This window comes from Gobio gobio (assembly GCF_949357685.1).
Source record: "Gobio gobio genome assembly, chromosome: 10".
NCBI classification, from domain to species: Eukaryota; Metazoa; Chordata; class Actinopteri; order Cypriniformes; family Gobionidae; genus Gobio; species Gobio gobio.
Window position 1 is genome coordinate 50,877,437 of NC_137116.1, and position 24,364 is coordinate 50,901,800.

General features: G+C 38.1%; 2 protein-coding genes across 4 annotated transcripts; both read left to right on the forward strand.

The window, feature by feature from the left end:
- Positions 1-394: 394 nt before the first annotated feature.
- nras (NRAS proto-oncogene, GTPase) lies at positions 395-4,554 on the forward strand (the record flags this gene model as incomplete). The annotated part of the gene is given in 5 exon segments (XM_079827206.1): positions 395-445; positions 447-506; positions 1,214-1,392; positions 2,272-2,428; positions 2,752-4,554. Coding segments are annotated over 5 exon segments (567 nt in total). The 3' UTR covers positions 2,872-4,554.
- A 114-nt stretch (positions 4,555-4,668) lies between these two features.
- On the forward strand, positions 4,669-24,319 carry ampd1 (adenosine monophosphate deaminase 1 (isoform M)). Of its 3 annotated transcripts, none has more exons than XM_079827201.1 (15): positions 4,669-4,908; positions 9,227-9,392; positions 12,844-12,946; positions 13,383-13,548; positions 14,421-14,640; positions 16,007-16,136; positions 16,225-16,419; positions 16,736-16,867; positions 16,947-17,110; positions 17,194-17,320; positions 19,035-19,198; positions 22,121-22,241; positions 22,384-22,557; positions 22,669-22,779; positions 23,599-24,076. In XM_079827201.1, the coding sequence occupies exons 1-15, from the start codon at positions 4,887-4,889 to the stop codon at positions 23,752-23,754; spliced, it is 2,151 nt and encodes a 716-aa protein (XP_079683327.1). In that variant the 5' UTR covers positions 4,669-4,886; the 3' UTR covers positions 23,755-24,076. The 3 variants fall into 3 exon arrangements, with proteins under 3 accessions (XP_079683327.1, XP_079683329.1, XP_079683328.1); XM_079827203.1 differs by having other exon boundaries at positions 4,772-4,912; positions 23,599-24,319; XM_079827202.1 differs by lacking the exon at positions 4,669-4,908 and adding an exon at positions 5,720-6,446.
- The last annotated feature ends 45 nt before the right edge of the window (positions 24,320-24,364 follow it).

The window sequence follows — 24,364 nt, forward strand, 5'->3', positions numbered from 1 at the left end:
ATAATAAAAAAAAATAAAAAAAATAAAATAAAAAAAATAAATCTCTGTCTTTCTCTCTCTCTCTCTCTGTCTCTCTCTCTCTCTCTCTCTCTCTCTCTCTCTGTGTGTCTTTCTCTCTCTCTCTCTCTCTCTCTCTCTCTCTGTGTGTCTTTCTCTCTCTCTCTCTCTCTCTCTCTCTCTCTCTGTGTGTCTTTCTCTCTCTCTTTCTGTCTCTGTCTTTCTCTCTCTCTCTCTCTGGAATGGCCCTGCACACATACAATGTTTTTAATGATATAGTTACACATATGTTGTTAAATATTGATTTGTATGTCTCGGTTGTTGTGAATATTGTGTTATTAATATATGCATGTGCAATCTCTCTGTCTTGATCACAGGTGGTCTCTCAGGCTGTAAGATGACCGAGTATAAGTTGGTTGTTGTGGGAGCAGGTGGTGTTGGGAAGAGCGGCATTAACCATCCAGCTCATTCAGAATCATTTTGTGGATGAATATGACCCCACTATTGAGGGTACTCAATAAAATGACCATCTGACCTCATCTTTCCTTAAGCTACGACTTTACATACACTACAGTTCAAACGTTTGGGGTCAGTAAGATAAAAAAAAAAAATGTTGAAAGAAGTTTAATGCTCAAAAGGCTGCATTTATTTGATCAAATGTACAGTAATATTGTTAAATATTATTACAATTCAAGATATCTGTTTTCTATTTTAATGTATTTTAAAATGGAATTTATTCCTCTGATCATTACTCCAGTCTTCAGTGTCACATTATCATTCAGAAATCATTCTAATATGCTGATTTCTGCTTTAGAAACATTTTTATTATTGTTGAAAACCGTTGAACTGCTTAACATTTTGTGGAAACCATTTTCTCTGGATTCATTGATGAATCCAAAGTTCAAAAGAACAGCATTTATATGAAATAGAAATCTTTTGTACATTTAATTAAAATTATTTTAATGCATCCTTGCTGAATAAAAGTATTAATTTCTTTACATTTTAAAATCTCCCTGACCCTGTACTTTAGAACAGTAGTGTACTTGACATTTAACGCATGACCATCACCATTTGACATTTTCGTTCGTCCTCATGACCTGCACTGAATAATACTTCATTAGAATAGGATATATACAGTTTTGTCTAGGTTGATTCATGTAATCACGAGGCTGTCAGGGATGCAAATGTATAGTGCTGATCATGTCCGTCCCTGCAGGACTCTTACAGGAAGCAGGTGGTGATTGACGGTGAGACATGTCTGCTGGACATCCTGGACACTGCAGGTCAGGAAGAGTACAGTGCAATGAGGGACCAGTACATGAGGACAGGAGAGGGTTTCCTCTGCGTCTTCGCCATAAACAACAGCAAATCCTTTGCCGACGTGCATTTGTACAGGTCCGTGAGCTGATGAATACGGTTTCAGTTATATTTTATGAATCTTCTGAATTTTAAAGGAACACGCCACTTTTTTGGAAAATAGGCTAATTTTCCAACTCCCCTATAGTTAAACAGTTGAGTTTTACCGTTTTAAAATCCATTCAGCCGATCTCTGGGTCTGGCGGTAGCACTTTTAGCATAGCTTAGCATAGATCATTGAATCTGATTAGACCGTTAGCATCTCGCTCAAAAAATGACCAAAGAGTTTCGATATTTTTCCTATTTAAAACTTGACTCTTCTGCAGTTACATCGTGTACCAAGACCAACAGAAAATAAAAAGTTGCGATTTTCCTAAGCCATTTGGCTAGGAACTGTACTCTCATTCCTTCGTAATAATCAAGGAACTTTAATGCCGTACCATGAGTGCAGCGGCGCAATGATATTACGCAGGAATGAGAGCACAGTTCCTAGCCATATCGCAACTTTTAATTTTCCGTTGGTCTTGGTACACGATGTAACAAAAGAGTCAAGTTTTAAATAGGAAAAATATCGAAAGTCTTTGGTCATTTTTTGCACGAGATGCTAACGGTCTAATCAGATTCAATGATCTATGCTAAGCTATGCTAAAAGTGCTACCGCCAGACCCAGAGATCTGCTGAATGGATTCGAAAACGGTAAAACTCAACTGTTTAACTCTAGGGGAGTTGGAAAATAACCCTTTTTTTTTTTTTAAAGTGTCGTGTTCCTTTAAGTAGCGGTAATCCAATTAGATGAACCACATTCAAAGCGTTTACGTTTTAGACATGTCAATATAATATTCTTTATTATATTATAAATATGAGTATTTGTAATATGTGGTGTACAATGTCTATAATGGTTAATTTGGTATCTTTTAGAGAGCAGATCAAGCGCGTGAAGGATTCAGATGATGTTCCCATGGTCCTAGTGGGGAACAAATGTGATTTGGCCAGAACGGTGGATACCAAGCAAGCTCAGGAACTTGCCAGAAGCTACGGCATAGAGTTTGTAGAAACTTCTGCCAAGACCAGACAGGTGTGCAAAGACTGATTATCAGTGCTTTTAATAACTCTAACGTATTCCCTTGGTCTCACAGACAAGGCTCAAGCCTAGTCCTAGACTAAAATGCATGTGTATATCTTAAAATATGCCACTGCCATTGTTTTGTATCAAGATGCACACCAGTAATGTTTATTTCTAAGGCATGTTTATAACCGGGACTTTAATGTCCCAATTAATCTAAGCCCTCTCTGTGAAACCAGGCCTATATGTGTTAGCGCAGTTTGCTAATGTTCACTTGTTTTTCAAGCGTATGTGTTAATGAAATATCCCTTGTCTGTTTTCCTTATGTTTTTCAGGGAGTTGAGGATGCTTTTTACACCCTCGTCCGTGAGATCCGGCATTATCGCATGAAAAAGCTTAACAGCAGAGAAGATAGGAAGCAGGGCTGCCTGGGTGTGTCCTGTGAAGTCATGTGACTGCACTGTCTCCCCCTTTGGTTTTTGTGCATTTTTTTAGCAGTTTTTTGACCAGGCAGCTGGAAGCCTCATGACCGTATGTGTGTGTGTGTGTGTGCGCAGAGTTCGCCCTCTGCTGGCTGAAAGGGATTAATGCACAACTGGTCATCTTTCCTGTTGGCCTGCTGTAATAGAAAAATGAGGCCATTGGACATTACATGTTTTCACTGAGGCTCATTTGTCTCATTTAGTACTTGGGTTGTCCCTCTTCCTTTGGAAGAAAAACTTAAACGGGCATTGAGATTGGGCATTGAGTTCTTCTTTCTTCACTTCTGACCCCTTATGAACATAACAGCACATTGATTAAAGAAATTCTAAATTGCAAAAGGGTACATCTCTCAAAAACAAGCTCAGGTCAAATTTCACCATAACATATATATTTTGTTTTTACATTTTCATGAACATTCGTCAACAAATATGTGACACTGTCACATTGCAGAAAAGTCTTTTTTTTCCCCAAAAATATAATTTCATATTCATTCTTTTGATTTTTGCACCGGTTCTTTTGAGATTCACCCAATTACAAGAAATACATTTTTCCCAGAAGAGAAGGAACTGCATTTTAAACAATTAAATTGGAATTAATGTAGATTAATACCATATATCTAAATAGGGAGGCTGTTATTCTTAAGGTTTGCTATATCTCAGACCTGATGTTCTAAAGGCCTCAGAAGAGAGAAAGCGAAACGCCCTTCAATCTTATTCCGCAGGTTCAATGCTCAGGAATACTGTGAACGCCAGAAGTTCTTCAGAAATGTGTGGGATTATTTCTGTATTTCTTTCCCTTTTGCCTCTCTTGTTTTTCTTTTGTTGTAGCCAAAGAGTTTATTTAGCATTTTCTTTCATATAGTTCCATTCATTCTAGAATTTTATTCTCTCTGCTCTCAGATGTTAATTGTATATTTTGACATATAATACATAATTGATTAGAATGATTTAGTCTAGATACAGAAAAATCAGTCGGATTTTAAGCATGAGGTGTGATGGATTTTACTTAAAGGGCCTTTTGAATCATGGTGCTGCTGGTGTACACGCCAAATCTATGTGCCGCCTTCTGTGTCCTATATAGCATGACATCTTTTAGCCCATGTTAAATAATGTCTTAAATCTTCCAGTGAAAGCTGTAAAAATGTTGGGATTGTAAGTGATCAGAGTAAGGTTTGTTGCTATGTTTGTTTTCCATGCCTGAAGTCTCTTCTTGAGAGCCAATGAAGGTTTATCAAGAAGTTAAAACGATTATTCGTGTTGACTATCATGTTATTTATATGGCATTTGTCTGAAACTGTGCCTGATTTCATCAACAGTGAAGTCTGCAATATGTTCCCATTATCCGTACTGCGGTCGCCTTTGGCCTTCTGTCCTCGCTTTAACAGAGGCAGGATGTTTTATAAAAAACACAAACTAATTTTGCCATTACATTAACAATTCTTTCTTTTTTTCAAACTATATCAAGACTTGATTTATGATGTATTTTGCAGTTTTAGCACAATTTGTTAGTATCACAGACTTTCCTTAATCAGAAAATCATGTGAAAATGAACATTTCATGTCTTTTTTGGGGAAGGGGGGGATATTCATGTGTAACAGATGTTTAATGTGCCTACCATATTACAACACGTTTTATCAGTAAATTAATTGGAAACTGAGCAAATTGTGTGGAATTCTCCTAATATGTGCATGGATGTTCGTGTGTGTGTGTGTGTGTGTACTTACATAATTTCCTCTTTCCCATGTGGGAGCTTGTCACTTGAATCTGTCTGTCTGTTAAAACTTAAAATAGAGTTGAACACACAGAACCTGGAGCGTCAAGCCCCTCGTATCCAGTGCGGGTACGCGGCTCTGGTTACACTGTGCCAGTGCAATATTAAGCAGTGGTTGCCCAGTGTCCAACTGCACACTTCCCCGCTACCGAGGAGCAGTGTCGGACCGACCAGATTTCCACAGGAAGAGTGATAGTGTCAGAAACCAAACGCCAACATGCCCAAAGTCGCTGTGCCCGGTGAGTGTCCATTCACCACCTGAATCCAACACACAAAGAGAAGATTTGGTTTTAACATTGCATTTGAAAAAATTTGTTTTGCATAACAGAAAACCTTCAAATGAGCATATAATGCTTCAACAGATGTGCATGCAAAGTTAACTGAAGAATGTAAAGGTGTTGCATAAGTTCTGGACACCACTGTGGTCTCTGATGGAAACTGTAATCTAGGAATGGGACTGTCCCATTTGTCGATCAGGTCTTAGGAGGTTGTACAAATACAGTAAGCAAGGTTAGATTTTCCAACTACTGCAATTGTTTTTTCAAACAATGGTGGTTTATGAGAGTATTTTAGGGACTTCGATTCAAAGACTAGAGCAACTGTCAGGCATTGCATTCTTCAACTGTCAACACCCCTGACATTTTAATAAATGGATGCAGAATGAAAATAGAGGTGTTAGAGTTTGATACTGCTTCATTAACACTTGCGATGGACTGATCCACACATTTTAGATATAGACTACAAGTGCTATCTATATGCACTCTTGTAAATGACGTATTATGCATGCATGCAGGAGTTCACACTGATGTTTTTTGCAGCTGTGGCAATGTGGAAGATGGTTTGGTCTGACACCATAAGCAAGGTTTCGAAGGCTTATGAGTTATGACTTACTAGTTAAAGCACACGGATTACATTTAATATGCAGGAGAACCGTTTGCTAGTCAGCGGATTCTAGTGGCTCAAATGTCACACTGGTGCTTGACATGCCATCACTCACCTAAAATGTATTTTTACAATATAAATGTTTGTCCATTTTGTCAAGTTCAGCGAGTACAGAATCTGTAAAATGTTAATCATTTTAACTAAAGAGGTGTCATAAAATGATCCCTCTTATTTTGTTAAAACGATTACCTTCCAGATTCTGCAGGTGTAAGTAAACTCATAACCACACGTGTATGTGCAATGATTATGTGCATTCTTTTCAGTAAGATATTGGGTTGATTTGAGGCTTGCATTTCTAGACATGCCACTTTCCATGTGCAGGCTAAGAATAATCTGAATTTTAATTTGCAGACTGTGTTAGGATATCAGTTACTGATATCGCCAAGTTTAAAAATAGAAACACTATCATTTCGAGGCAGCAGGGAAGGCCATCACTGGCTGAGCTTCAGAGAGGGAGTTGTTAAGCAGGATAGCTGTTATACAACTTGGTTAATGATTTTCACACCTAAGACCCTTGAGTCTTGTTTCTGATATTAAACATGGTGTTTCTCATATTAAAATACTTGGAGATTTGTAGTTGATGGTGTCAGTTTATGGCAGGACTATCTGTTTGCCTGACCAATGGCGGATAGATTGTGTGTTTCTGAAACCTACTATTGCAATTCAGTTTAGTGAATTACACAAATAATTCAGGATAAAATCCTCCTGTCTTCATGTGATGACCTACTGTTTCTGTTGTGGTCAATGTGTGTTATTGTCCTTGTCCCCTCTCTACATGAATCCTGTCCCATATGTGATGGGTACATTGTACTAACCCAGCAGAGGAGAAGCGTAAGTATTGAGAGCAATAGGCGGATGATTGTTTGTGTGTTTGGAGAGAGGGGTATGACCTGGTAGATATGGGATACTAGAACCCATCCCATGACGTATCCAATGGATTTGCCATGAAACTCCAGGTGGATACACACCGTGTGAATTTTTTTTAAAGAAAGGAGGAGGAATGTGAATTAGGGGGTGTTGAATATTATTTAATATAAACAAGTTGTTTATTTGTTTAGTGTTCATGATCCATGACATTGATATTGGACATTGGCTGCATCCGAAATCACATACTTCCCGACTCTATAGTAGGGGAAAAACATATCTGACAATTCACAGTACTCAAAAAAGAGTAGGCAAAAAGTACCCAGATGACCTACTACTTCTGGCAAGATTCTGAAGCGTGCATATGGACACTTTACTATCCCATGAGGCCACGGGAGAGGATTTGTGAATGGCAGTGAAGCGACGTAACTGACGCAGGTAGGTCACATGATTATGCGATGATAACAACATGGCGAATGTAGTACGTCTGGATTAAATTCATACTACACATTCATCTTCATACTATATAGAATATACTTTTTAGTGGTCGCAAAGTAATTACTTATTCAAAATAAGTACCTACTCAAGAGAGTATGCGATTTCGGACTCAGCCCTTGTGGATTGTGTCCTGGGCCAATGGTATGAGCTTTAGTTATTAAATGTGATAATTGCAGTTATTTATTCAATAGGTATTGCTAATGCGACAAGAGAGGGTCCCACGGAACCAATCCACCTTGAATTAAACCAAGTAAAGAAATTATGATTATGGAATGTGAACAAAAACAAATAAAAGTTTGCCTCTATGTGAGGAGAACAGATGGTGATACATTGTTTGTGAAATGTCAAGACTTGTTTGAGTTCTTTTGAAAGTGTTGCAATCTTGGGATCGTGAAAAAGTCACAAGTTGAGTCCCAAATGACGCACTTAAGCACTATGTACTCAACCGTGTAGAGTATGAATTTTATATTGTTATATTGTCATTCATCAGTGGAGTCTAGCCTCTCCCCCTTTTCTTTTTGTAATTTTCAGTATGAACACCTCTCACACTATTTATACAACAAAACGTCATAGAATAGTGCATAAGTACATGAATTGGGACGCATCTATAGTGACAATGAGCATGACTAATGTTTTGAATAATTTTGTACTTTTCACTTTACCCCGTTAATCACTGCGATTTTATATATACAAAGGTTCATATTGACATTGATAGTTCATTGTAATATTCGGATGCCTGCAATACAGAGAGATTTGATTTAATATTACCGAATTGTTTGTTATCCAGGTGGCATGTGTGATCTCTCTAATGTGAATAAAATTACAGTTTTAATCACTAACTCAGTCTAACCTATAACCTCCTTTTTTTCCCCTATTGTTTTGGATCTTCCTCACCCACTCTGGGGGAATGAATAATCAGAAGGGAGTAAGTATAAAGGAACCCGGCCGAGAACGACGTGTTAAAATTGCTTCAGCGCAGCAAAATAATGGCAATACATCATCTGTATATTTTATTCATTTGTTTGTTTAGGTGAAAATATACATTGGGGTCCAAAAAATCTGGCCTTTATAAAGTAATTTAAACCTATTTTGGGTTTAGTTTATAGAGTCCTTGTTACAAGTTACATGTAGTTATAGTAATTACTATAAATTGTGCATAATTACATGCAACTAACCCAAACCCTATATTAAGTACATATAGGCCCGGTTTCACAAACAGGACTTAGGCTAAACTAGGATTAGGCATTAGTTCAATTAGTACATTTAAGTAACTTTTATAAATGTGCCCTAAAAAAAAACATTTCCGGTGTGTATCTTAAGACAAAACAATGGCACTGACATATTTTAAGATACATCAGTGCAAGTTTCTTTCAGTTAACACAACTCAAAAATGCATTTTAGTCTAGGACTAGCTTAAGCCTTGTCTGTGAAACTGGGGGATAGTTAATTATTATAAGTCAGTACTTAAATTCATAATTGAACAGTAACATGGAAATCTGAAAATTAAGGAACTTTTTAAACGTAATGCTATAATGTCAAACAAATAAGAAATATTTAAATTTGCAACACTGATGTTAACTTTTGTGCAGACAGGTTTTCTTGCTCGAGTGTCAGAGCAAAAGGTCCACATGATAAATATTAACTCTGAAGGTCATGTTATTCAATGAAACAATATTTGTAATTAAAACGTGTATTCAGTGTTAAAAAATGACCCCTCATTGTAGTTCATAAGCAAACAAATGACTAAATTGTGCTTAGACTGATGATTCCTGTGCATGTTTAATGCGATTCTCTAGGATGTATGCGTCATGTCTGTTTTCAATCAGACATTTCTAAGTTAAGATTTGGGTCATGCTGTTTTTAGTTTGGTGAATTGTGTCTTGGCTTAGTGAATTTGTCATAGTTTTGTTCATCTCTGCATGGGAGATTTTGCTCAATTACTGCTAGCGGTAACAGTGACTCAGTAGTTGAATCATTCTGAAAAAGTGTTTTTCTTGTGCCAAAAGCATGCTCTGGTTAAAATGTTCAACAAAAGCTGAAGTTCTTAAAAAGGACAACCAGTCAGATGCTTTAAGTACAAGTCGGTTGTTCACTTATTGTGCCTTTATGGCGTTTACCATATAATCATTATTTTTATACTTCAATGATAACATCATCGCACTTGATGCATCTTTGGTAGACCATCATCTCCTTAAATAATAATTTTTCATTAAAACCAATGTGGTACTTCTTCTTTTCTTTTTAAAAAATCAGAAACGGATGATGGTATGCGTGCGCTCGCAGAGCGTGTATTTGCATCGGAAACCAAAGATGAAGACGTCCGTGAGGAGATCTCCCTGTTTGATGTGGCTGACGATTGCCCTATCCTCAACCAGGAGCTGGCCTATCATGTAGCCGAGGATGACGACCTAGAGAAGCGGTCAGTGCACTTACACCATTATGTAACTCATTTTTAAAATTAAGTGCATTGAAGTCGCAATAAAATAATAAAAGAAGCGACATATTGTGATATGCAACTGAGTATAACAGATTATTGAAAAAGAAAAAATGTAGTTTGGCGACTTGGTTCTGTGCATTGGTTGTGCAGAGGCGGGTTTAAGCGGATTGATTGATTGGAGAAGTCCTGCATACATCACCAGAGAGAACAGTCAGAACAGTTCATAAATGAAACATGCATTTAGAAAATCGATAGGGTGAATTTTAATCTCAAGATGACTTTCAGTAATACGTTTTGCTGGAAGATACAACAGAACTTTGTACTGAAATCTATAATATATATATATAATAATCTATAGGCTAATAATATAGGCCTACCTGTGGTCTCAACATGGCCGCCGCCTCCACCACGAAGATGCTTTTCTGTACTAGATTACAACTTTTTCTCATGTAACTGTGAGTTTCCATAATCTAAACATATTTGTCAGAAGCACTATTCATTTTATTTGTTTGTAAACCTTTTATTTTAAAGGTTATTTTCCATCACTAGGTAACAGGTTCGTCTCGCGCAAGCCATTGTCTTTTGGGTTTGGCGAACCTAAACAGTCAAGTAAACGTATAACTGCGCCGTTTACTGTTTAAAATACGTTTGATTCAAAACAGTTTGACAAACAAATACAAAAAAGAAAAGAAATAGATTTTGTGACGGGTGATGACAATACTTAGATTTTGTCGATGTACCGTCCGATACTGATCCGAGAGCGCTCGAAAAGCAAGCAGTTACTATGGTGACGTCTCACGCCCCAAGAAAACGCGTAACGTTACGCGATTTCATTTCGCGAGATTATTTTATAGCTTTGATTTTGGAGGTTACTGAAATCTTTGTTTGAAAACGACATTGAGACTCTTCATTTGAATGTGAATAGGGCTTGTAACGAGGTTGCTGTGCAGGATTTAGATTCTGTTTCACACCAATCAGTATTACCTAATGGGTGCATGCAATAGGCTATCTGAATTTGTGCTGCCCAAAAATAATATAAGAAATTAGGGAGAGAAAAACCTTCATCACTCATATTTTTCTAGAGGAGCTCTTTCCGAGTCCTTGGGGTTTTCCCATCCCATATAAAATTGGAAATAAATTTGTCTAATCTTGAAAAACGCTTTGGATAAGAAGATGAGAAGGCATTTATATGAACTGTGTTAAAATGACAGTTCTTCCGAGATTCTTATATTTATTTCAATAATTACTGTTGAATTAACACCATCTAAGGCAGTTTGTTCTGGGTTAGTTGGGGATTGAAAATGTAAAAAAATGCAATCTTTGTACAAACAATAGCATTTGTCTTTGGAATAAAAAAAGAAAAGAAAAGCCAATGAAACGTTCATTATATACATTTATTGTAGTATATATTATATATTAAGCCAAACTTGGAGACCTGGGCATCAATACCTCAATGTGCAACTGGATTTTGGACTTCCTAACTGACAGACCCCAGAATGTTCGTTCAGGATCCACCTGCTCCACATCCATCACACTCAACACTGGTGTACCACAGGGCTGTGTGCTAAGTCCGTTTCTCTACTCCCTCTTCACCGCCGACTGCAAGCCTGTGTATGGATCTAATTCTATCGTCAAGTTTGCGGACGACACAACGGTGATTGGTCTCATCAGCAACAACGATGAGACTGCCTATAGGGAGGAGATCCAGCACCTGGCCACATGGTGCGCTGATAATAACCTGCTCCTCAACACCACCAAAACGAAGGAGCTCATCGTGGACTTCAGGAAGGAGTCAAGAGGCACACACGACACCATCCACATCAATGGAATGGCTGTTGAACGTGTCTCCAGTTTCAAGTTCCTGGGGATCCACATCTCGGCGGACATGTCGTGGACGACCAACACCTCCAGCCTGGTCAAGAAGGCTCACCAGCGCCTCTTCTTCCTGAGGACACTGAGGAAGAATCAGCTCTCCTCGGCTATCCTGGTGAACTTCTATCGCTGCGCAATAGAAAGTATCCTGACCAACTGTGTGGCAGTGTGGTATGGGAGCTGCTCTGTTGCGGAGCGCAAGGCACTGCAGCGGGTGGTGAAAACTGCCCAGCGCATCACAGGGACTCCACTGCCTGCCATCGAACACATCCAGAGGAAACGCTGCCTGCATCGAGCTCGCAGCATCCTCAAGGACTCCTCTCACCCAGCCCACAGACTGTTTTCTCTCCTGCCCTCCGGCAGGCGTTTCAGGATCCACCGGACCAGGACCAGCAGACTTAAGAACAGTTTTTTCCCCAGAGCTGTCTCTTTACTGAACTCAAACCCCCGCTGATCCACTTCCCTCATAAACTGATAACTCTCCTACCTCACATCCACCTTCACTTTGTTATTTGCACTACCGACTCTTTATTACAGTAACAACTGTTTACTTATTCATTTTGCACTACCACACCGTAACTGGATTATGCTCATTTGCACTGCCGACTGTTATTTACAGTACCTACTGTTTACATTTGTATTTTGCACCGTACTTCTAACTGTAATATGCAATCACTTCCACTGCACTTTTACACTTTTTTTCGGATAGCTTCTGTCCATAATTTATTGCACTACCTTAATCCACTGCCATATTCCTCATTTTAGCCTAACATATCATTGTATACCTCTATCTGTAAAATTCTGTTTATAGTAATAGCCATCTGTATATTATATTATATTCATAGTACATATCCACCTGTAAATTCTGTTTATAGTATTAACCATCTGTATATTATTCACTGTACATATTCACCTGTAAATTCTGTTTATAGTAATAACCATCTCTCTATTTATAGACATATTTATATATACTCAGTACATATCCATGTCCTGCACTTATGCAAACGTTGTATATCCTGCACTTGCTGCTATTGCACTTCTGGTTAGACCTAAACTGCATTTCGTTGCCTTGTACTTGTACTTGTGTAATGACAATAAAGTTGAATCTAATCTAATCTAATATTTAACTTTTTTAAGTCTTTTTCTTGTAGTATATCCTGCAAACAAAACAACAACCTTGTTTTGGCTTTCCTTGGTGGGTTCAGTCCTTAAAGGGATAGTTCACTCAAAAATAAATTCTGCCATTGTTTACTCACTCTCAAATTGTTCCAAACATGAATAAATGTCTTTGTTCTGCTGTACACAAAGGAAGATATTTGGAAGAATGTTTGTAACCAAGCAGATCCCGGGCCCCATTGACTATCATAGTTTTTTTTTTTTGGTTTGGAACAACTTGAGGGTGAGTTAATTATGACAATATTTTAACTGTTGAGTGAACTATCACTATTTTCACCTGAAAGTGGTGATTTTGTTTAATTTGTTATGTACCTGTTTTTTCTCTTCCCCCCTACAAAGTATACTCAGAACTAACCAACATCATCTTTAACCAATCTCCACACAGTAAGAAGCATCTCAGCCTCCACCCTTTGCTAGAGGACAAACCAACTTACTTGGAAGTGCCTGACTTCCAGAGAGTGACCATCACTGGAGACTATGCTGCTGGGGTATGTTCCAATTCATAACTTCCAGGAACTGACTGGGATATATGAACTTATGTAAGTTTTGATTTTTATAGGCCTGACCAGCAGAAATAGATCAGCCAAGGGGTCTCTCCATTTGAGCAGGTGGAGCCCAGCCCTGGATTTGGTTTCTGAAATCTATATGTCTGACATTTAGGAGGGGGATTTAAGGAATACATTTTCACCTGTAGTCATCAGTTCTTGCCTAGGCCTACTCTTATCTAAGAATCAAACTCATCGGCCCTGTCATGACATCAGGGACATGTTAGCTTTTAAATATAGTGTCCTTCAGTCAGTGTAATGCTTTCTATGACTGTTCATAGTACATTTGCATTTATGTTAACTTCCATTTATGTCACTTTCCATGTAGGCATTTCAAACATAACAATCAGCATTTCACACAATCCCAACTGTACTGCAGGTGACCATGGATGACTTCGAGCTGTCCTGTAAGGGTCTGTACCGTGCCCTGTCCATCAGAGAGAAGTACATGAAGCTTGCTTTCCAGAGATTCCCCATCACTCCTTCTCAGTACTTACGCAAAATTGAAGGAGAGAAGTGGAAACCAGAAGATCAGGTGCTTCCAGGTAATAACTGTATACCAGAATACTATGATGATAAATAGTTTACAATAAGGTTCCATTTGATAAAGTTGGCATTAACCAGAAGTTGCGGTAGACATGCTGTAGTCATGTTACCATGACCCCGTAGCAGAGCTATGAACAGTGTTGCTAGATTGGGTCAACGATTTCCAGCCTAAAAGCTCACCCAAACCCACCCACTCCAAGAAAAACCTGTCCAAAACATTAACTGGCAAAATAATGTGATTGCAATAAAATTCGATGTCAATCAAGGTTAATAAGGGTATTTTTTAAATCTCCTTAAAGGGATAGTTCACCCAACAATTCTGTCATGAATTAATCACTCTCATGTCGTTCCAAACCCGCAAGACTTTCGTTCATCTTCGGAACACAAATGAAGATATTTTTGATGAAATCTGAGAGCGTTCTATCCCTCTGTTGACAGCTATACGCAACTACAACGATAAGATTGAATTTAGGCTTTTCATTCACATATAAACATTGATCAGCGAACATAAACATAAGCTCAACTGAACCTGCTTGACATCCTGCAAGAACAAACCTTAAACATGCTGCGTAACACAGGAGAATGAATCTCATTGGTTCTTGCGGAAGCTCAAACGTGTTTTACGATTTCTTTATGAACTTTTAGATGCATCAAAGTGGTAGTTGCGTAGTCTTATGGGTTTGGAACAACATGAGGTAATTAAGGATTTTTGGGTGAACTATCCCTTTCAGAAAATGTTCATGTTTCTCTTTCACTGTAAAAAAGAAATGTTGTGTTTTGTTACTGAAAAATGGAAAAACAAGTTGTATTTGTTGAATTCAGTGAAACATAACCACACAGTGTGATCATAACAGTCTCTGTTGTGTTTCAGTCTTTAGCTCTCCTCCTAAGGCTGGTGAGGATCCTTTCTGCACAAAGGACTTCCCACCTAACATCGGCTACGTTGCTCGCATGAAGGATGGTGTTATCTACGTCTACAAAGATGCAGCATCTGCAGATAAACACCAGCCTCTGAACCACCCCGGTCCAGACCTGGCCACTTTCATCGATGACATGAACTTCCTCATTGCCTTGATTTCTCAGGGCCCAGTGTGAGTGCACGAAAGCCCTGGATGATGCCTAATATACACTCACCTAAAGAATTATTAGGAACACCATACTAATACTGTGTTCGTCCTTCAGAACTGCCTTAATTCTTCGTGGCATTGATTCAACAAGGTGCTGAAAGTATTCTTTAGAAATGTTGGCCCATATTGATAGGATAGCATCTTGCAGTTGATGGAGATTTGTGGGATGCACATCAGGGCACGGAGCTCCCGTTCCACCACATCCCAAAGATGCTCTATTGGGTTGAGATCTGGTGACTGTGGGGGCCATTTTAGTACAGTGAACTCATGTTCAAGAAACCAGTTTGAAATGATTCGAGCTTTGTGACATGGTGCATTATCCTGCTGCAAGTAGCCATCAGAGGATGGGTACATGGTGGTCATAAAGGGATGGACATGGTCAGAAACAATGCTCAGGTTGGCCGTGGCATTTAAACGATGCCCAATTGGCACTAAGGGGCCTAAAGTGTGCCAAGAAAACATCCCCCACACCATTACACCACCACCACCAGCCTGCACAGTGGTAACAAGGCATAATGGATCCATGTTCTCATTCTGTTTACGCCAAATTCTGACTCTACCATCTGAATGTCTCAACAGAAATCGAGACTCATCAGACCAGGCAACATTTTTCCAGTCTTCAACTGTCCAATTTTGGTGAGCTTGTGCAAATTGTAGCCTCTTTTTCCTATTTGTAATGGAGATGAGTGGTACCCGGTGGGGTCTTCTGCTGTTGTAGCCCATCCGCCTCAAGGTTGTGCGTGTTGTGGCTTCACAAATGCTTTGCTGCATACCTCGGTTGTAACGAGTGGTTATTTCAGTCAAAGTTGCTCTTCTATCAGCTTGCATCAGTCGGCCCATTCTCCTCTGACCTCTAGCATCAACAAGGCATTTTCGCCCACAAGACTGCCGCATACTGGATGTTTTTCCCTTTTCACACCATTCTTTGTAAACCCTAGAAATGGTTGTGCGTGAAAATCCCAGTAACGGAGCAGATTGTGAAATACTCAGACCGGCCCGTCTGACACCAACAACCATGCCACGCTCAAAATTGCTTAAATCACCTTTCTTTCCCATTCAGTTTGGAGTTCAGGAGATTGTCTTGACCAGGACCACACCCCTAAATGCATTGAAGCAACTGCCGTGTGATTGGTTGATTAGATAATTGCATTAATGAGAAATTGAACAGGTGTTCCTAATAATCCTTTAGGTGAGTGTAGATATCTTTTGAAACAATGTAAAAGTCTTTTGATCAATTAAATGCATCCTAGCGGAATATGTCTTAAAGTCTATTGAGAATAAGAATGATAATGTTTATTTTCTAAATGGACGCTTGTGTTTTGTCCCTCAGAAAGACATACTCTCATCGTCGTCTGAAGTTCCTCATGTCAAAATTCAATGTACATGAGATGTTAAACGAGATGGAGGAAATGAAAGAGCTGAAGAAAAATCCCCACAGAGACTTTTACAACTGTAGAAAGGTATGACTCAATACAGCCAAATGTCATTTATACTAAAATCATTTACAATCAAATCACCACAAATTTTGTTCCGTTCCCGCTGGTGTAGGTTGATACTCACATCCACGCTGCCGCCTGCATGAACCAGAAGCATCTCCTCCGCTTCATCAAGAAATCCTACCGTGTGGATGCAGATCGGGTGGTGCAAGTTTTGAAGGGCAAGGAAGTGACCATGAAGGAGCTTTTTGCATCTCTTAACCTGCATCCCTATGACCTGACTGTAGATTCCCTGGACGTGCACGCTGTAGGTATCACACAACACATCATGCAGGTTCTTCAGGGCCTGCTTACCCAGACTTGGGAAGAATATGCATAGAGAATCACCACAGTTGTTCAGGACTAAAAATTAATATGTCAAAGGATCCTTACTGCACAATGCAGTGCTCATTATGCAGTTGTCATGTGCTCTATTTTTAGACAATCACATGGGTTACAAAATCCACCCGGTGTATCCTCAGCTGTTATGACAGTATTCTTAGCACTCCTAACTGCTTACGAAAACTGTTATTTGTGACGACAGCAAAGTTATTTACAGTTATTCCTTGCTCGACTTCATGCAGGGCAGACAAACCTTCCAGCGTTTTGATAAATTCAATGCCAAGTACAATCCTGTGGGCGCCAGTGAGCTGCGTGATCTTTATATGAAGACTGAGAACCACTTATCTGGAGAGTATTTTGCCACCATCATCAAGGTAAGACTTGGGTGAACCATGGCATTACTCATTTACACTAACGGGAAACCAATCAGCCGTAATCTCTGGAATCTCACAGGAAGTTGCTAGTGACCTGGAGGATGCCAGATACCAGTACGCAGAGCCCCGTCTGTCCATCTATGGCTGTAACCCTAATGAGTGGACTAAGCTTTCCAGCTGGTTCAACATGCACAGAGTCTTTTCTCCTCACTTCAAGTGGATGATTCAAGTGCCCAGAATCTAGTACGTGAACCGGTTTCACTTCTCGCACTCAAGTCTCTTTGTGAAAACTGTACTAACAGTATATCTCTAATTTCCCCCTATAGTGACATTTTCAGAGGCAAGAACTTTGTGCCACACTTTGGAAAGATGCTGGAAAACATCTTCCTCCCTGTTTTCCAGGCCACCATTGATCCGCTCTCCAATCCAGAGCTTAGTGTCTTCTTGAAGCATGTGAGTGAATCTGGCAAATATTATAATAGTGAAAACAGTTCTGTCTCGTAAATGCAGTAACGTTCAAAAGTTTGGGGTCATTAATTCAGCAAGGACACATTGAATTGATCAGAAGTGACAAAATACATACAAATACATTTATAATTTTATAAAAAAAATTCTGTTTTTAAATAAATACCGTTGAACTATTTATCAAAATATTCATTACAAGCTCGTGCCAGGGGCGGGGGTAGTGAGCCGTTGGAAGAACCATCATAAGTCACGATGACCTACAACGTCCAATAGGAAAATTCAACTGCAGTAGCCACCGTTCAACCATAAGAGGGCAGCACTGAGACGGTTTTACATCATATATTATAGAATTAAAACACTTTATACCCAAATGTCAAAACATTTACTCAAATCAATGAACGGCATTAATAAAGCCCCCAAAAAAGTTGGTTTAGGGTTTAGTTACCCTTAACTGTCACCGTCCCGCTGGCGGGACACCTGGCACTCTTTTTTATCGCCTTTTTTTTAAATAATATATTTTAGTAATTATCATAAATTAGGTATCATTCGAAAGCTTACGAACCCCAATTTATCCTCTGTAAACTGTTTTGAAATTGGACGTTGCATTACCATGGAAATGGGACTTTAAATTAATCTAGCAGGCTCCTCCCCTTGTGGGCGGTGTCTTGTTTCATATTACAACATTTATTTTAACTACTTTATAATCAAAATTTTTTCTAATCTTGACAAAACACATATCATCGGAAAGGTCCGATGGATGGAATTGTGATGGAAGTGACATTTGGACAGAAATTTACAGGAAAATGCGTCAAAAAAAACAATCAATGGAATTTCATTGACACCCGGTGGCTATTTTTGGTATAGCGCCTAAACAAAATCGGAAATTTTGGTGATATCAACTTCAAATTTGGAACACAACTTGGTTAGACATATGGCTTAGATTTTATAGTAATTTTAGATTAAAAAATTTTTGTAAAATATATATTTTATATAAAATAAAAAATATTTAGTACAGTATTTTTTATTTACAGTAAATTTATACTTCCATAACTTTTTCATACTTTCATATTCTGAATATATTTCACTGCTTTAAAACAAGACCAAACTTAGGTCTATATTCCAAAGCATTCTTGAATTACAGCCCTTTAAGTTTGGATAGTGCATTTTCATGTGTATTCTCAAAAAGGGGGATGACAGTTAAGGGGTTTTAAAGAATCCTGAAAAAAAAATATCATGGTTTCTACATAAGCAAAACAACTGTTTTCAGCATTGATATTAATAAGAAATGTTTCTTGAGCAGCAAATTGTAATACATGCTTCATTGACTCCATCATCATCTTGCTTGTTCTGAATCAGATCCGAAGTAACAACAACTCACTACTTCAGTAGTCTTTTCATTGGATACTTGTTTACTCTTACTAATTATTACCATTATTAATTTTATTTCTACTTGAGTAATTATTTCTATTAAGTACTTGTACTTTTGTACTTGTACTACAGATTTTGGTTACTCTACCCTCGTCTGCAAATCAGTATATTAGACTGATTCTGAAGGATCATGTGACACTAAAGACTGATGTAAAAAATCAGCTTTGATCAGAGGAATAAATTACTTACCAGAACAATCATTTTAAATTATAATATTTCACAGTATTACTGTAGTCTGTTAACCCCTCCATCCCTGTGTTTTGTCCCTCTGCAGGTGACAGGCTTTGACAGTGTGGATGATGAATCCAAACACAGCGGTCACATGTTCTCCACAAAGAGCCCCAAGCCTGAGGAGTGGGACATTGCGAAGAACCCCTCATACACTTACTGGATTTACTACATGTATGCAAACATCGCCCGACTCAACCAGCTGCGCAAGTGAGTATCTCAATAACACAAAAAGAACAAAACCAGCCATAGGACGTTTATGGACTGGATAATTGTTGTGCTTGATACTATTACGATTGCTTATAATTAACATAAGGGGTTTGTTTCAATCCCTAACCCAAAAGTATTAAACTTTGGTGTATAATACACCCCACACTGTTGGTCCCATGGACACGAATAATAACTCAAATTGTACAGCTTGCAAGGAGATGTGTGATATTACTTTTTTACTTGGGGACACTTAAAGGGGCACTATGTAACATTTTTTTCAGAAAATATCCCAAAACCACTAGGCCAGTGTTATATATTTTGTTCAGTTGAGTTGAGTATTTTCAATATCCCAAATCTTTCCAACTATTTGTAAATTGTGAGAAAATTGCTATTTTAACCAAGGAACATGGACGCGTGAGGAAGTCGCCTGTCAATTGCGTCATATCTGCGTTACACTCGGTTTCCGGTTTTATTTTGCAGCAACAAGTGTCATAGCAGCCACGAGCGAACGCACAGAGTAACATCATAACATAATTTTCAACACACTCAGATGTGTCTAATATGATAAACAGAGCTGCGTTACCTCATACTCATGACCGGAAAAGCAGAAGTGGAGCCGGCGACTGTGGCATAATAAAAGTCCCGCTGCTCGCGAGGCGTGTGTTGCGTTCATCTTATTAACAATCGCTCCAGTGGTTCCTCAGCTCCACAACACTCGGTCCTGCTCTGCTTCACTACAGTAACGTTAATAATCACATCAACATGATTTCTGCCTGAGTCCTATCCTGATTCTTTTCCACCGGCTGTGAGGTGAAGACCACATGTCCCAAGATTCTGCGCTCAAACGTGGCGTCATCAAACTACGCCTTTGTTTTGAACAGGCGACCTCTAGTGGACGGAAAGGTTACATAGTGCACCTTTAATATTCAGCAATATATTGATTTGACTGCCTTGACACTATTGGATGAGAGGTGAACTGAGCTGATGATGACATTACTGTTTTCTACAGAGCTGCTATATAGCTGAATTGAACTCATTCATAATTGATTAACTTTACCCAGTTGTTAAACTGAATCAACAATGAACTAACTTCAACTGAGTAATGACTAGGGATGCCACAATTCTCAATATAATATTGAACCGTTCGGTACGGCCTTCACGGTTCAAACGCGCATGTGAATTGCGGTTTTTCGGTTTTGCATTTAACTAAGTATTTTTCTACAAATTCTATAATTTACCTCCATCCCAATATACTGAACAACGCGACATACATTCACATCACACGTTAGTGGTGGAGTTATACTCACGGAACACTATAGTTATTCACAATCACGAAATTTCATTATTTGCATGCCTTGCCGGCGTGTGCGCGGTTTAAACATGAGCGCGCGCACTAAACGCTTGTCAAACACGTGATTACTGGACTAAGTCGTCTTACTGCGCTAATACTGTCAAATACACACAAGGTTTACATAAACACAGTCGGGTATGTATAAGTGAAAGTAAAATCGGCGCGTGTCTGTGATGAACGCAGGTCTTACATTGACAGCAGCAGCCTAGTGAACACGCGGTCCTTAAAGGGACAGTTCACCTCTAAAATTATGTCATTTTTTTACTCACTCTAATATTGTTCCCAACCTGTATTCATTTCTCATTTTTGAGTGAACTATCCATTTAATGTTAATACAACAGCAGAAGACAAAGAGAAAATCCCTCACTGCTCTTGACTGAAAAACTTTAATACAGTAGATTTAATAAGAATCAATGTATATTTTATAGTGAAGTCTATGTAGTGTTTTATTTTTACATTTATTCATTCAATTTCATACTTAAATGCTGCTGTACAGCTCTGAGCTGCCAGTGTAAATCTTTATATATATATACAAGTTTTTTTTTAAGTAAAGTTTTAAGTTTAAGTAAGGTTTTTCAATTCTTTTAAGTAAAATAAAGAAAGAGTTTTGCAATAAAAAATAGTCTTTTTTCTCCTTAACTTCTTGCTGTTCCTGTCGCTTAAGAATAGAATAGCAAAATACTGATGTGACAAGCCATCCGAACCGAACCGAACCGAAAACCGTGGTTAAAAACCGAGGTATGTATTGAACCGTGGACTAACTGTATTGTTGCATCCCTAGTAATGACACTATTTTTGTTTTTGATCAATTTTATTTGAATTAAATTCCCGTACCAGGAACATATATCAAAGTTTCCAGTACAGACAGATGCCATGAAAACTGTCCACATATAAAAGAAATAACAAAACAAGAGAAGGATATGTAAATAGAAGGAAGATGGAGGATGTCAACATTTCAGCTTATCTAACAACATCTCCACGGTTTTTGTCCAGCTCTGAATAGTCTTGTCCTTTGCGCAATAATGACACTATTGTCTTTTTAGAGCTGATTTTTGTTGCTTTGTTTTCTGTTTGCATCATTGACATTATTTCCTGTTTATCACTGTAAACCAGCTTTGAAAGTTTGAAGTGTGTTATTATTGTATAAAGGTTTTAAATGCTTTTGAAAGAAGTATCTTATGCTCACCAAGGCTACATTTATTGGTTAAATGAAATATTATTAAAAATGTTTAATAACGGTTTTATGTTAATATATTTTAAAATGTAATTATTCATCATCATTTCTCCAGTCTTCAGTGTCACATGATCCTTCAGAAATCAGTCTAATATCTACTGTCTAATGCTGCTCAAGAAGCGTTTATTATTATTTATCAATGTTGAAAACAGCTGAGCTGCTTAAAAACAAAAATGGCTCTTTGATGAATGAAAAGTTAAATACAGCATTTTTTAAAAATACAATTTACTGTCACATTTGATTATTTTAATGCATCCCTCCTGAATAAAAGTGTTTTTTTAACGGGTGTGTTTATAGAGCCCAGAGTAACTGTATCTTGTGTGCTTGTGGCATCCAGGGAAAGAGGTATGAACACGTTCCAGTTCAGACCTCACTGTGGGGAGGCTGGAGCCGTCACTCACCTGCTGGCCTGCTTTATGACTGCAGACAACATCTCTCACGGCCTCAATCTCAAGAAGGTTAATACACCATTTACCCTGACCATTAGGGGGCGTCCTTCACCTTACCACGTCACCTTACCCTCATTGCTCTCTCTGTCTTCTAAAAATCCTGATGTTGACACAAGAATCACAGCAGTCTCTGTCTCCTCATGTTCCACAGAGCCCTGTCCTGCAGTACCTGTATTACCTGGCCCAGGTTCCCATTGCCATGTCCCCACTCAGCAACAACAGTCTGTTCCTAGAGTACAACAAGAACCCTCTGCCGGAGTTCCACAAGAAGGGACTGGTAGTCTCCCTGTCCACCGATGACCCCATGCAGTTCCACTACACCAAGGTGTGAGGCTTCGCCCCTTTCCATATGTGCAAAGTGCAAATCTTCTCCCTCTATTTCCTTTGATTTGATCGTGTTGTGTCTGTGAGTTTATCTGAATTCCTGCATCAACAGGAGCCCCTGATGGAGGAGTATGCCATTGCAGCCCAGGTGTTCAAGCTTAGCACCTGTGACATGTGTGAGATTGCAAGGAACAGTGTCCTCCAGAGCGGCCTGTCTACTGAGGTGAGGTCACCTGACATAACGCATCCCTGAAAACGTGAAAAGTCACAATTGTTTGTTTTTTTCATATGCAATAATTATAATATAGAAACTGTTTCCGTTTTTGAACTTACTGTATAGTGTGAATTTAAATATATAAATATAAGATAATATGTCTAATGTTTTCGAAGTAAAAAATTATGTAATTACTTTTGACCCTAGTGGTGCAAAAATTACACAACTTTTACTTTAACCCTGTGATTCATGAATTTTTAGTACATTTAAATTTTTATACACTGATATATCTATTATCAGTTATTTTAATATCATTTTTTTCATGTCATTATTTTTCATTTGAATATTTTTTAGTAATTTTGTTCTTATGTGATTTTTATTAGTTATATTAGATAAATATAATTTTTTACAAATTTCTATATAGCTTTAATTTATTTATTTCTGTTTAGTAATATTAGTACTTCAACGTAAATTTATTTATTTCAATTAGTTGACAAGGCAACATTTCTATTTTTTAAGTTTAGGTTTTTTATTTTATATTTAGTATTTATATATATATATTCAGCCTTTTGAATAGATTTTGTTTTAGTTAACAATGACAACAGAGTTCTTTCTTTTAAACTTCAAAACAAAAACATAATGATTCCATATCTAATAATATGGATTTAATACTTCCAAATTATTTATTCTGAGAGAGTTACACATCTGTAGTGTTACCAGTCCGCCCCAGGGTTGAGCAATGTTTTTGTTGAAATTTTGATGTCTAATAATCTACACTTTTCAGTCCGATAATCACACTTCAACATGATCTTTTTCTCACACGAACAGGAAAAGGTTCACTTCCTTGGTGCCAACTACTTGAAGGATGGTCCAGAGGGCAACGACATCCGCAAAACCAACGTGGCTCAGATTCGCATGGCCTACCGCTACGAGACCCAGTGCTATGAGCTGAACCTCATTAAAGAGGGCATGATAACTGACTAAACAAACATGCACACATTTAAAATCTCTTTAACTGACAACAACATTTCTGCTATCATTATTGTGAAGCCAATGAGATAATGTCCATGAGACAGAGCTAATAACTTAATGAGAAATGACACTCCAGAACAGTCTTCTTGTACACAGTTGTCTGATGTCGGCTTGTGAAGTTTGTCTGACCTTTAGGTTTTACTGCAGTTTACAGCTTGCAGTTTACTATGTTTACATCCCCTTTGTGCCTTATTGTGTTTTTGCAGTTGACTCAATAAACATCTATATACATACATCTGTATTTAAAATACATACATATTTTGTTCTTAACACAACATTGACAATTCTGTCATCATTTTCTCAACCTCATATCGTTCCAAACCTGTTTAACTACTTTTGGTGAAACACAAAAAAGATATTATACAGATGCTCATATACTGCCCTCTTCTATACATCGAGACAAAGATTGTCAAGTCAAAAAAGGACATCAAAACTACCAACTTCTGTAAAAGTAATACCTATGCACTATATTCTAAGTCTTCTCAATGTCATACAAGATAAACAATTCCCCCTCTGTAGCTTTCAAATGTTATTTGGACTTCTGCATATTCAAATTTTTGGG